The sequence below is a fragment of the Mixophyes fleayi genome, chromosome 4 (genome assembly GCF_038048845.1).
Source record: "Mixophyes fleayi isolate aMixFle1 chromosome 4, aMixFle1.hap1, whole genome shotgun sequence".
NCBI lineage: Eukaryota > Metazoa > Chordata > Amphibia > Anura > Limnodynastidae > Mixophyes > Mixophyes fleayi.
This window is the reverse complement of record NC_134405.1, coordinates 170,516,018-170,529,493: the sequence shown is the minus strand read 5'-3', so window position 1 is coordinate 170,529,493 and position 13,476 is coordinate 170,516,018. Positions and strand designations below refer to the sequence as shown.

Sequence of the window (13,476 nt, the reverse complement as noted above, 5' to 3'; positions counted from 1 at the left end):
ATATTAATATAGTAAACTCCACCATACAGATATAATGCTAAACTTAGCTGTAACACAGTTCTACAATTATATGTCAAAATGCTATATGTCAATTACTATGTAAATACAAGTTTACAATTATATACAGAATGCAGTCTTTCTCAGAAACTTCCAGTAACATTTGTTATGTGCACACCTGTGGCCTGATTATTAAGGCAAGAAAAACAACAAAAAAGAAGTAAATTTGCACCTTGGCAAAACCATGTTGCATTGGAGGGGAGGTAAAGTTAAAATGTGGGGACAGATTTATAGTTTGAGTAGGTCATGTCCAAGATCAACTTTAAATTTCAGTGTAAAAATAAAACTATCAAGTATTTGTGTGCTACATGCAACATGTGTGCAGCCAGTATTTTCCTTGCATGCAAATAATAAACTAATTTGCACCACTTGGATTGCAACATGGTTTGTCCAGGAGCAAATTTACTCCTTTTCCTGGTTTGCTTGCCTTAATGAATCAGGCTCCTGATTTTTTTTTTGATAATTTAAAACAAACTGGTTTGACCAAAACTTACAAATCAAATCGGAGATTCTGTCTTTCCTCAAAGAAGTAGTCCATTATAAATTTTTTTACAAAATCTGGATTTAATGTATTGTCAATCATTTCTGTCCTGCCGTACTGCAGAGTAAAAACAAATAAGGAAAATGCAAAATGATTAATAGAAAATGCAAACCTAAAATAACAAAATTTAAAAAAAAAAAAAAAAACTTACATTACATCATTAAAACAGGAAATAACCACTAAGTAGGTTGAAAGGTGACAGGGTCGGCATTGGGAAGGTAAACAGGGCTTTTACTACAGTACCGATCTTCCTGTGGACGTTCAAACCTTGAGCTGCTTTGGGCACTAATGTTTAAATGAATTATTAGGAGCTGTTATTAGCAACTGGTAGACAACACCCTTTGACACAACTAGTAAATTCTGATTTTCTAGTACATTGGACTCCAACAGCTATCCTAAGTCTACTGTATTAGCAGTAGCCGTGCACTCTTAGCGAGCAATCGGTGTTCACTAGTTAAGTATATATCCTTAAAAATGTTCCTAAAAAACATCAGCAAGGCAAGCAGGCTATAGGAGTACTCGAATGGGGATCTGTTTTCTATAATACTAAGCAGAACAAAGTAGTGTATTATATATTACTAACCTAAACATTATAGCATTGTATACTAGGAATCAGTGTAGAAGTCTGTATTTTAAAGTGATCACCAGACTTGTGGTTTGTATTATAAAGTCATTATCAGAATAAGGATCTCTGTATCTAGTCACCAGTATGGAGTCTGTATTGTATAATATTGACCAGAACACTATAATGTTACTATTTCAAACAATGTTTCTGCATTTCTAACTTTACTGACCATACTACTTACTGTACCCAAGACCTTTCTTACTAACAGAACCAAGTCTTAACTGGTTCTAGGAGTTCTGTTTGAAACATTATGCGATAAATAAAGGTCTATAACACATACTTGACATTGTCAAACAATTTCTCCTCTGGAAGGTGTCACAAAAATTGATCTTTCAAAGAACATTGTTATTTGTTACTAAATATAGATTTGCACTGGTCTCCTTAAGCTTTAGGAATGCAAAATGATACTTCAAATTCAAAAGAGGATATGCGGCTACCCTCTTTTGATTTTGTTATATTTTATGTGTTTTTGTTCTTACTAGTTTGGATTATACTTTTTTAATGCATAAGTTTTTTTACAGGACATAAAAAGCTTATAAAAAACAAAAACAAATAAACAAACATGTATTTATTTTTCTTTGCACAAGTATAGATTCCACAACCCTAGCTGCTCTAAACTTTGTTAAATAAGGGCCTTTAAGGACACCTTGCTTAATGATCATAGCAAAAAAAAAATCTTAAGTAAGTAGCTATGCTTTATGCAAAGTGCTTTATGTTAAGTAATGTCTATTACGTAAACCTTGAGAAATGCTTGAGTGTTAATGAAGGTGTTTAAGCAATGCACTGCTGTTACGTAAAAAGCTCCTCATATGTACAGAACTGATTATTTAATTAGTGCTCTGGCGTAACTTCCAAAATGTTCTGGACTTATTATTAGAATGTAAGCTCTCACAGGCAGCGTCTCTCTACCCTATGTCTCATGCTTGTTTACCTTGTACATCCCTGATGTCATGTCCCTGAATATTTTCCTATTTTTTATTGACATCCATGGAATGTATACCTCTATCCATGCTAGCTATAATTGTTAGCTTATGACTTTCCATATTTGTGTTTTGATGCTAAAGTGTATTCATGTATCAGTTATTATGTTTATAATATTCATATATGTTATATCTGTATGATGACTGGTGCTACCAAATGCTGTTGCTGGTGACCAAGTGTACAATGGATTTCCTTTTCCTTCTCCTGAGCTGCATGTTACAACTCACAGGGAGAACTGCTGTAATATCCCTGCCACTGCACACAATTTAAGAGCTCTCTGCTATGACTGATATCATGTGGTATTTTTAGGCACCAAAATGGCTTGTATAACCGGCATTTTGGAGCTCAGGCAGAAACTGATCTGTCAAACTCTTTTCATGTTAACACACAGTTATTTCATTTTTGACTCCATCTTTTATCTACAATATCTAGGAATGGCCATGGGCACTAGGTTTTCCCCTATCTTTACAAACCTCTACATGGGAGAGTTTAATAACTGCTACATTTGGGACAAACCTGGTGCACTATGACCATTGCATTGATGATCTTTTTATTATTTGGGATGGGGACCTGAGTTAGTTTATGAGTTTGTGAATATTCTCAACTTCCTAGATATTAGGCTATCTGATTTTCAATTTGCACTATAAGAGAAGACACTTTGGACTGTGGGTTGAAAATAACCCCAAGAGGCAAATGGGTAGATTAAAATGTAACTTTAAAATTAATATACATAAACTATACCTAAACTTCTCACAGGAAGGAAAACTTTGTTCAGAGAGGTTATCCAGAAACATTGAATTAAAAAGCTAAGGAATGTGCATTAAAACAAGAGAAACATAATTTACTTATTCCCAAACAAAAGGCAAAAGTTAGTAGGGAACACTTACTGTTCCATTTTATTTATAGCACAATTTAATAAGAATTTGCAGAAAGATCTCTTAAGTCCAGATTTAGAAAATGTAGAACAAACACTAAGAAAGACCTCTAAATGCATAGTGTGTCTTGAATTCTTCCCAGACACATGCATGCAACACCAAAGGCCTAATCGTGGTAATAGTAAAGATGATTAAAAACATGCGGAGAGGAGGAGACAGCTGTAACACAATGTTCCATGGAGAAACCTAATGGATATTTAAACTCCTGATGCTGCACCCAGATGGACTGTTATTTAATGAGGGGAAATATTAAATTATTAAGCCATGTCACATTTCTTGTGCTTCCTTATATAGTGTGCTTATATTCAGGGGTGGGCTGGGCCGGGGGGCAGGGGGGCAGGGGGGCACATGCTCCCCGGGCCGGACAGAAAAAGTCTATTTTTGGCCAGTGGTTCGACCGGCCCAAGTCTATTACTTGATGAATGGCCCCTCCTCCGGGACCAGCCACCTTCCTTATTCGCAGCGGATCCTCCAGATTCGTCCCCCCTCTCCTCCCCTATGTGTGAGAGCCCAAATGTCACATGGGACGCGCACCACGTGACAGGTGCCGTCCCATGTGTGAGCAGCAGCAGCAGACAGCACACGTGGAGGGAATAAGGTAAGTGTTTGTGTGATGTTAGTATAAAAGTGTTTCATTGTTAATACAGTGTGCTGTGTGTAAGTGGGGGCCACTATGTATGCAATGCAGTGAATGTGATTGAGGGCACTATGTATATAATACAGTGTGTGTGAGTGGGGGCCACTATGTTATATGGTGTATGAGGGAAGAATGGGAGGGTCTTAATATAGTGTGGGAGGTAGGCTATTTAATGGTGGAGTGCATGTGGGGGTAATTATTTAATGGATGCTATTTTATTTGTGGGGAAATTTAATTTATTTGTGGAGCTGTTTATTTTAATAGTGGGACCTATTAATTTAGGGTTAGGTGACGGGACTTTTAATGTAATGCTGGGGTGGTTTGGGGATATTAATTGAATATGGGGCTGATTTTGGGGAGGAGAGCTATTTATTTAATGCCATGGATGGTTGTGGAAAATGGTTATATTTGACGCAAATGCTATTTAAGTTACTTCTGGGGCTGTTTGGAGGGAGGGAAATAGGTTTATATATTAAATGGGAATACTATTAATTTAATGTTGGGCCTGATTGGATGGAAATAGGTCTATTTATTAAATTTGTTTGCTGTTTAATGTCAGGTTTGGTTGGAGGGAAATAGATCTATTTAGCAAATATGAATATTATTATTTTAATGTTGGGGCTGGAGGGAGGCATAATTATAAACTGTGGGTGTTATTGATTTAACTCCAGGGCTGGTTGGAGTTTTCTAATTTTTATGTACCCATATTTTTCCCAATATTCCAGGATCAAGAAAAGCAGCAAACAAGCTAAAAAAATCAGCTGCCCAAAGTGGTAAAAGTGACAAGAACAGGTAGGAGAGAACAGGACAGTCTTTCAACTGTCCTGAATCTGGTGGGACAGTCCTGAATTTGGGTGACTGTCTCACTTAGGACAGTTGGGAGTTATGTCCCGCTTCACAATGTACTGCTCGTGAAGGCAGAGCTGTGTGCAACGAACAGTAGTGCATGTATATTTGTCTAAAATGATAACCATGTTACATCATAGGAGTTACCCTGTCTAAAGTGCCCCGGGCCTCCCAGAGCTTTAATCCAGCTCTCCTCCCAGTATCACCCCTAATATTATTTGGTTTAAGCTAACCCTAAAACAAATAATAACGCTATTAGTATGCAGGGCGAAGCAAAAACAAGCCCTTTCCTGGCAAAACTTCAGGTTTTTAAAGCAAATTGACTTCTTGCATTTTGATAAATCCCATTATAGTCCACCTGGTATGTAAAAAATTAAAAGGTGCTGTAGGGAGAAAGAACATATAAAATAAAATGCAATATAAAGTAAAGTTTGCTTTTTTGTTGCATTATTTATTTTTATTATTTATGAGTTTTCATTTATAATAATAAAGTATCGCTGGATTAAGCAACACTAAAATAACCTCTCTTTATATTGATAAATATATATTGTACCAAAAACCACCTAAGAATGGGCTGCTACTTATGGGCCAGTGCTGGGTGCTTGCTCCAGGGCTAAAGTTTGCCAGCCAGCCCCTGCTCATATTTCTATAATTAGAGTTGCGATATACTTGGGATGTGTTTAATAAATACTTACTTGTTTGTTGAAGCATGTCATTAATGCCCCTTAAAACCCAAAACGATTAGATCTCTCTCCTGTAATCTGTTAATCCTTTATAATTTTATACTGTAGTATGTGTTTTTAATCTGCAACTGTAAAGTGCTTTGTGTCCTATTATGAGAAAAGTGCCATATAACTAAAATTATTATTATTAATGATTATTTCTCTTTTTGCTGACTTCTTTATTTTATGCGTATTGCTGTCAGCTCCTTATTGGTCTTTCAGTATCACCATTTGTTCAGTATGACTTCTTAAAGACTGTAAGCTTGCAAACAGGGTTCTCTTACCCTCTGTCTGTATGTATTGTCTTATTAATGTTTGTCCTAATTGTAAAGCGCTATGGAATTTGCTGGTGCTATATAAATAAATGTTGATGATTATGATGGTGTGGTTTATTGATGGCCATATATCATTTTAAAGTAATGTTTATTGAAGGTACTATCTGTTTTATTGCCTAGTTTTCAAGGGTACTAGAACTTGTTTTTCTTTCTTATTTTAACTTTTTTATGTGTGATTGCTTTTTGAAATGAAAAAATAGATTTACCTTTTTATATCAATCGGTTCTTATTAAATCTGTCATATATATCTACTAATCCATTATTGATTATCTTTTTCATCACGGTTCATTACTCACTAGTACTTTGCTTTTGTGGTTTAGTATTGGTTTATAAGTGTGCAGGCATCTTCCCTTTTTCCCATGGTTGCTGTGCTTAGAATTGATTTATAAAAGGATTTGTATAATTGAGACATAATTTTATGTGGTTTGGTTGTATTTGTTTTTTACTTTATTCATTATAACTGTTCATTTTTTCTACTAAAAAGCTGCTCACTTCAACCTTTTTAACTATATCGATTAAAATGTGTCTACAAATGTACTTTACTGTACAAGTGCAACTGGAAAGTGCAAATTGCAATACTGTTACAAGCCACCTCGCTACTCACGACGGCTCACACTGAATACTTTCGTCCCAGCTGGTAGCTAAGCATCCGGGATGCATCTTCCTGTTTCATCGGTGGTCACATGACTGCAACACAGCAAGTAGTTGTTGAAGGCTCGCTATAGAGGGATAACTGTGATTGGCCACCATTAGTTTAAATGGCAGATAACCCCCCCCCCCCCCATGCTGGTGATAGCATTTGTTTGCTCATTGCTGCCTGCCCTGACCTTTGACTTGTCTCTGGTAATTCCTGTTCACTGCCTGCCTCAACCAGTTGCATCCTATCTGGTGATTCTCTCATATACAGTCAGCTATTCTACAGCAGTCCACCAGTGTAATTCCTTCTCCAAACCCATTCACTAACTGGCATTTAAGATAAACTTCTCTGAGCTCAATTCCTGGGGGCATCAGAGTACCTGTGAGAATATAAGGGAAAGGAGGTTTGCTATAAGTTAAGACCTCTCTCAAACCTTGTTCTAGGAATTTATCTGGTATTCAGCAGAAGCTATTACAATTACTTTATAAATAAAGGGAGTAGACCTAATCTCCAGGAACTGAGATGGCAGAAAATACAAGTACTTTTTTCAGCAGAGTAAAAGATTGTGCAACCTCCTATAAAGCAATTAATGCGCCAGTCATGCACGTAATTTCCAAAAATTTTATTTAAATAATCCTGTCCTGCAAATTTAAATTGTGCATTTGCAGTTCATTAGGTGTGCTTATGTGCCTATTCCACCCTTAACAAGGAATGTCCTTGATTCACCTAACTCCCTCCCAAACACTTGCTCAGCCACATTAAGCTTTTATGATTTGCAAATGACCCGAGTGCCCTTTACCTACTGATATCAAAAATCATGCTTTTACTAGTGCCTCTTAATGCTAATAAAAGAAAAATAATGGATAACAGGTATGGGGATGGATCTTGTTGTTTCCAGCCACTCCATACCCACTAGCGCTTACAGTCATGATCTCCGTCATAACTTTTTGGAGGTTACCTGCTTTGTTTACCAGTCCTAATGCCAGTAGGTAAGCCGCCTTATTTTCTTTTATTTTCTTATAAACTTTACAATAATGTCTCAAAAAGTGCTTATTTGATTACATTTTTGCAGGTGTCTTATTTCATTATGTATCATTTATTTGTATAGTACCAGCATATTACATATACTGTACAGACAATATGACAAACAGTCCCTGCAACACAAACACACTTGGGTCAACTTCTGTCAGAAGTCAATTAACCTACCAGTATGTTTTTGGACTGTGGCGGAAACCAGAGGACTGAAGAAACAATAGGGAGAATATTCAACACAAAAGGGGAATTCAAATGTCCACAGAGTGCCTCTGTAGCAGTAATGGGCCAGGGCACTGGTGATGTAACACTGTGGATTTCTCCTCACATCCCACAGATGTCTAAGGAGAAATCTGTGTTGTTGGGGGCCCATTGTCCCAGATATGTACGAGCTGTGATGTTTGGCGGAATATCTTGGTTAATTGAATTCACCACAGATAGTGCCCTGGTCCAAATCAAATTCATGGCCCAAGCACCGTTAACTCCTATGTCAGAGTGTTACTCTTTCTTACAGTATACATTTCTGTATGCGTTTTTTCACATTGCTTTTTATATTATATTATGCAAATGTCATTGTCATTTCCACAGTACCTATTATTGTTTTATTAATTTTAGTAGTGAAACACAAAACAACAATTTGCATAAAGGGCATTATAGCACAGATAATATATTGTCAAGTGTAAAATGAAAATCTTACCTCTCTCCATTCCTTGTTTCCAATACCTTGTGTATACAATACACATACTGTAATAGGATAAAAAGAAAACATTATCAATGTTTTTCTTATATGCGTAGTGATAACAGCAACTTATGTCACTCCTTATTTTTGAATAAAAAGTATACAATGAGTGTATGACTTATATGCACTAACTGAAGTGCACAACTACACGATAAACAAATCTCAAGAAATACACTGCTTGCAATTCTACTTTATTCATTCACAATTTTATATATTAGACATTTTACATAACTGATCTATTGTTTATGCAGATTACAAAATCAAAATGCTACTTCCCAATATTAAGTGACAGTGTGGATGTTACTAATAGCTTCTGCCTATCTTCTTTGTGGGTATGTCTGGACCATACCCCAGGCTTCCCTCTGATACACATGGTCATTATTTTTACATGTTCTTGCTGTAAGGTAATTTGTTTTTTTTACTTCCATTCATATAAAACTAGACAAATCTTGTGACTCACTATCTACCGCAGCTCTGGCCTAGAAAACTAGACTATCCTGTCAGCTGTAATTTGCCTGCTGTGTAAGCTACAATAGTTGAGCACTGCAACAAAATGTTTCCTTTTCTGAACATGGGAAATGTCAAGCTTTGCTAAAAGGTCACAGGCAGCTACGAAAATGTTTACCTCTAGCAGTACAGGCATGAACAGAGCTTTCCTTGAACATTTCACTTTTTACTAATATTACCAGATCTGCATTTAATTCATAAGGCTTGTCACCCAATGGGTATTGCTTAAAATGCCTGTGATACAAAAGTTTACTTGCGGTATACATATGTAAATGGAGCAGGCAAAATCCAAAATACAATGCCATAATTCAAAAGCTTTCAATGGAGTATAAGGTCAATGAAACCAATGGGTGAAATTTCAATACCCATTTAACACGCTTTTACGAACATTGCAATTGCTAAAAAAAAAGCATATATTTTTGACATTATTGAGTAAGGGCTGTTAAAATACAGGCAATAGTGATCAGTTATTTTTAATATTCAATTAGGTTGTGTTCTGCCGCTTTTAATCAGAGCTGAAATTCGTGCTCCTCCTCCTTTTCTAGGGCTAAAGTTGCTCACACACTGCATGATTCTGCCACTCACCAAGAGTGCCAAGCAACAGGCTCACAGTCTGGCCCTACATGTTGGGAAGATCTTCATCTGAATAATAAATAACAATAAAACTGGCTTATGGTAATTGATCAATGTAATGCATAGATGCCTACTCTCCTGGAATGTCCGGGAGACTCACAAATTTCTGGGAGTCCTCCCGGAGTCCCGGAAGAGCAGGGCAACCTCCCGGGTTCCTGGCCAGTCTGTTAACTGGTGGCGGCGGGGCTTAGTGACATGATTCTAGTGTCATCGCTGCCCTGCCTTCTACAGTAATAGGGTAAAATGGTTTTGACAGCTTAAGGGATGGGGCCATGTGATGCATCCCACTTGGCCACACCCCCCAAAAATCACCAGCGAGATGAGATCTCAAAAGTTGTCATGTATGATGTAATGCAGAGATTCAAAATAGGTAGTTTGATGGTTATTTCATAGCTGTCTATGCAGAGGCCTACACAGAGACAGGTGGCAGAAACAAACAGTTTGGTCCATTTAGGTTTAAGATTTATTATGCTATTATTATTGTGTAGGGGATTTAATGTAGCACGCATTGTGAGTGTTTTTTTTTAGGTGTCGTCATTATTTAGTTTGCCCTAATATACTCCCTTTATCACCTCGCACAGTATACCTTCATATCTGTGTATGACTGTATGGTATGTGTACTTGAAAAGCTATTGCTGACCTGAATCAATATTATATCTACAAATACAACACCGCAAAAACATAATTACCTTTATATTCTCTGAGCTTTTAATGATGCAGCAGACAACTTGATGCAACATGAATTTCTTAACATTAGCAATAACCATACTTGCCAACTCTCCCTGAATGCCAGCGAGACTCCCTGAAATAGGAGTGATCTCCCTCACTCCCTGAAGAGTCTGGCATTCTCCCTGATTCTGAGCCAGTACAAGACGTGGTTGGCTTCACCATCTGTGGTATGATGACACAGTTCAGAAATTGTGTCCTATGTCCATGTATTGATGCTTATGGAGGTGGCCATTTTCATGGAGACCAAGATTTAATCAAAGACTGACAGGTAAGACAAAATCACTTTAGTAATGGAGACAGAAATGTAAAAGACACTTCATTCTCTAGAAATTCATTAGCTGCTTTTCTTTAACGCATAGTTGTCTACTCCACCGAAATATCCGGGAGACTCCCGCATTTCTGGGAGCCTGGGGCTCCTGGGAGAGCAGAGCAACCTCCCGGTTCTCGCCTCTGCAATAGATAAGTGGCGGGGAGGGGGGGCTTATTGACGCAAATATCTCGTCATCTTAGCCCTGCCCCCTGCTGTAATTGGCCAAAATTATGACAATCGTTCAGAGGACGGGGCCAAAATGATGTGATACATCAAGCCCCGCCCCCGCACGCCCACCTCCCCTAGGATCTCCCTGAAGCCAACGAGGAAAAGTTGGCAAGTATGGCAATAACCTTCCTAACAACAGAATTTGGCCCTAACATGTAATGAAAACATTAAATGCCAGAAAAAAATGAACACACAAGAAAACTATAAGGCACCCACATTATTGTAGAACAGTAGATGCCTATTATATTAAAAGTAAATATATATTTTTTGTTTATATTTTATCAATATTTAATATGATATACAGTGCCAATGAATATGAAACATACAAATATTAATGGTATATTTTATCGTATTGCTCTATTAAAGGGAAAAAAGTTGGAGGAAGAAATATTTCAAAACTGCTGATGTGTAGGGAAAACATTTACATCTCATACATTTTTAAAAAATAATGCTCTACTTGAATGTATTAGATGTAAAGTGAAAACAGAATCGTGAATCCTATTAGTGCTCCGAAGACAAAAAGCTGCCGACAAATTTCCTATCCAGATGATACATTCATCTTTTAGAAAGAATTTACAAAAAATGGGAGTTTAGGAAGTCTGTCAGTGCCAATCACACCCAAAGAATCAAAAAGAATAATAAAAATAGTAAGGAGTTTTGATGTGATGTGATATCTGATGTTGTGAAATTTGTTTCCTTAGTCTTCCTCATTAATCCATGATGCCATAAAAAATATAAACAAAACAAGAAAAAAAACAAATATAGTGCAACCTATATGCATATAAAATTATTACATCTTTTAAAATCCTTATAGGCCAGTGGTTCCCAAACTTTTGCAGTTCGCGGCACCCTTAGAGTCTCCAATTTTTTTCAAGGCACCCCTCCAAAATAATTATTGAGCAGTCCTGTTTTAGAAGTAGTTGGGTCAAAAAATTTTAATAAGTATTTAGGTCAGGACAGAAATACTTATTTAGTTGTATGCAAAAATGCCCCCTCTGCATCCAGATACTCTGCCCTCAGGCATTCTGCCCCCTCTGCATCCAGACATACTGCACCCTCTGAATCCAGACACACTGCCCCCTCTGCATCCAGACACTGCCCTCTCTCACACTGCCCCCTCTGCCCTCTGTCACGCTGTCCCCCCTCCTCTGCCCTCTCTCACGCTGTGCCCCTCCTCTGCCTCGCTGTCCCCCTCCTCTGCCCTCTGTCTCCCTCCTCTGCACTATGTCACACTGTCCCCCTCCTCTGCCCTCTCTCATGCTGTCCCCCTCCTCTGCCCTCTCTCACGCTGTCCCCTTCTCTGCCCTCTCTCACGCTGCGCCCCTCCTCTGCCCTCTCTCACGCTGTGCCCCTCCTCTGCCCCGCTGTCCCACTCCTCTGCCCTCTCACACGCTGTCCCCCTCCTCTGCTCTCTCACACGCTGTCCCCCTCCTCTGCCCTCTCACATGCTGTCCAACTCCTCTGCCCTCTCACACGCTGTCCCATCCTCTGCCCTCTCTCACGCTGTCCTCCTCCTCTGCCCCTCTCATGCTGTGCCCCTCCTCTGCCCCGCTGTCACCCTCCTCTGCCCCTTTGTCACCCTCCTCTGCCCCTCTGTCACCCTCCTCTGCCCCGCTGTGCCCCTCCTCTGCCCCGCTGTCACTCTCCTCTGCCCCGCTGTCACCCTCCTCTGCCCCGCTGTCCCTCTCCTCTGCTTTGCTGTCACCCTCCTCTGCCCCTCTGTCACCCTCCTCTGTCCCGCTGTGCCCCTCCTCTGCCCTGCTGTCACCCTCCTCTGCCCCGCTGTCCCTTTCCACTGTCCCTCTCACGCTGTGTCCCCCTCCACTGTCCCTTTCACGCTGTGCCCCTCCTCTGCCCCGCTGTGACCCTCCTCTGCCCTGCTGTCACACTTCTCTGCCCCGCTGTCCCCCTCCTCTGCCCCACTGTCCCCCTCCTCTGCCCCGCTGTCCCCCTCCTCTGCCCCTCTGTCCCCCTCCTCTGCCCCGCTGTGCCCCTCCTCTGCCCCCTCCTCTGCCCCGCTGTGCCCATCCTCTGCCCCGCTGTCCCCCTCCTCTGCCCCGATGTCCCCCTCCTCTGCCCCTCTGTCACGCTCCCTCTCACTCCTCTGCCGCGCGCCAGACATAGCTGTCACTGAATATCGACGTCAGTGACAGCTGCGGGAGAGAGGAGGCTGCTGGGTCCCGGCGCCCGGCGGATTGGTAAGTTTATGTGTTCTTTCTTTTTTTCCTATGTCTGGCCCACGGCACCCCAGTGACAGTGCCGCGGCACCCCTGGGAGCCGCGGCACACACTTTGGGAACCGCCGTTATAGGCTAAAGGCTGACTAGAGGTCCTTTTTTCTTATTGGTTTTGTAAATTTGTGCAGGTGATGGTGTGTAGTGTTCACACGTCAGACACATACTCAAAGATAACTTGAAAGAGGCTTAAAAAGTTTCTTTTTATGGACCCCTCTTAAATCTTGCAGTTGTTGTTCATAATATACACAAAATTCAAAAAGTTGACTAAGAAATTCTAGCGTAATATTGTCTTTCTAAACGCAATTTATTCTGATACAAAAATACACTCTCATGAAAATAGATGATTTAAAAAACATGAAAGTATAAACATATACCCCTACCAGACAGAATAAGCAAATGAGCATCAAACAATCAGTTGTCGGATGTTCTTATTCCAGGACTCTGCTGAAAGATAACCATATCAGTCTCTCCAAACTTTCAGGTAGGTGTCAGAGAAAGAATCTTTGGTCCTTCACACTCTAAACTGACACGTTTCTACCGGAATTAACAGGCTTTTTCAAGGTAAGTAGATTGAAGTGTTTAGAGCCTTATTTAAACTACAGATTGCCAATCAAATGAGGGCTGGGCGGAGTTTTCCAATTGTTAAAATCTATTAAAAAATTCTTATTTAGGATCTCTTTATGATCGACAATTTCAAGGAGTTAAAAGGTGAAAAATTTCTGCCATATACATAAAAATATGTAAAG

At 39.5% G+C, this 13,476-nt stretch overlaps 1 protein-coding gene across 2 annotated transcripts in view; it reads right to left on the bottom strand.

The window, feature by feature from the left end:
• CPNE8 (copine 8) overlaps positions 1 to 13,476 on the bottom strand; it is a 349,264-nt gene that overhangs the window by 218,566 nt on the left and 117,222 nt on the right. For both annotated transcript variants that reach the window (XM_075208844.1, XM_075208843.1), the window contains exons 3-4: positions 8,046 to 8,092; positions 552 to 655 (exon numbers count right to left, since the gene is read on the bottom strand). In XM_075208844.1, the coding sequence (XP_075064945.1) occupies positions 552 to 655; positions 8,046 to 8,092 (151 nt within the window). The remainder of the gene's footprint in view (positions 1 to 551; positions 656 to 8,045; positions 8,093 to 13,476) is intronic.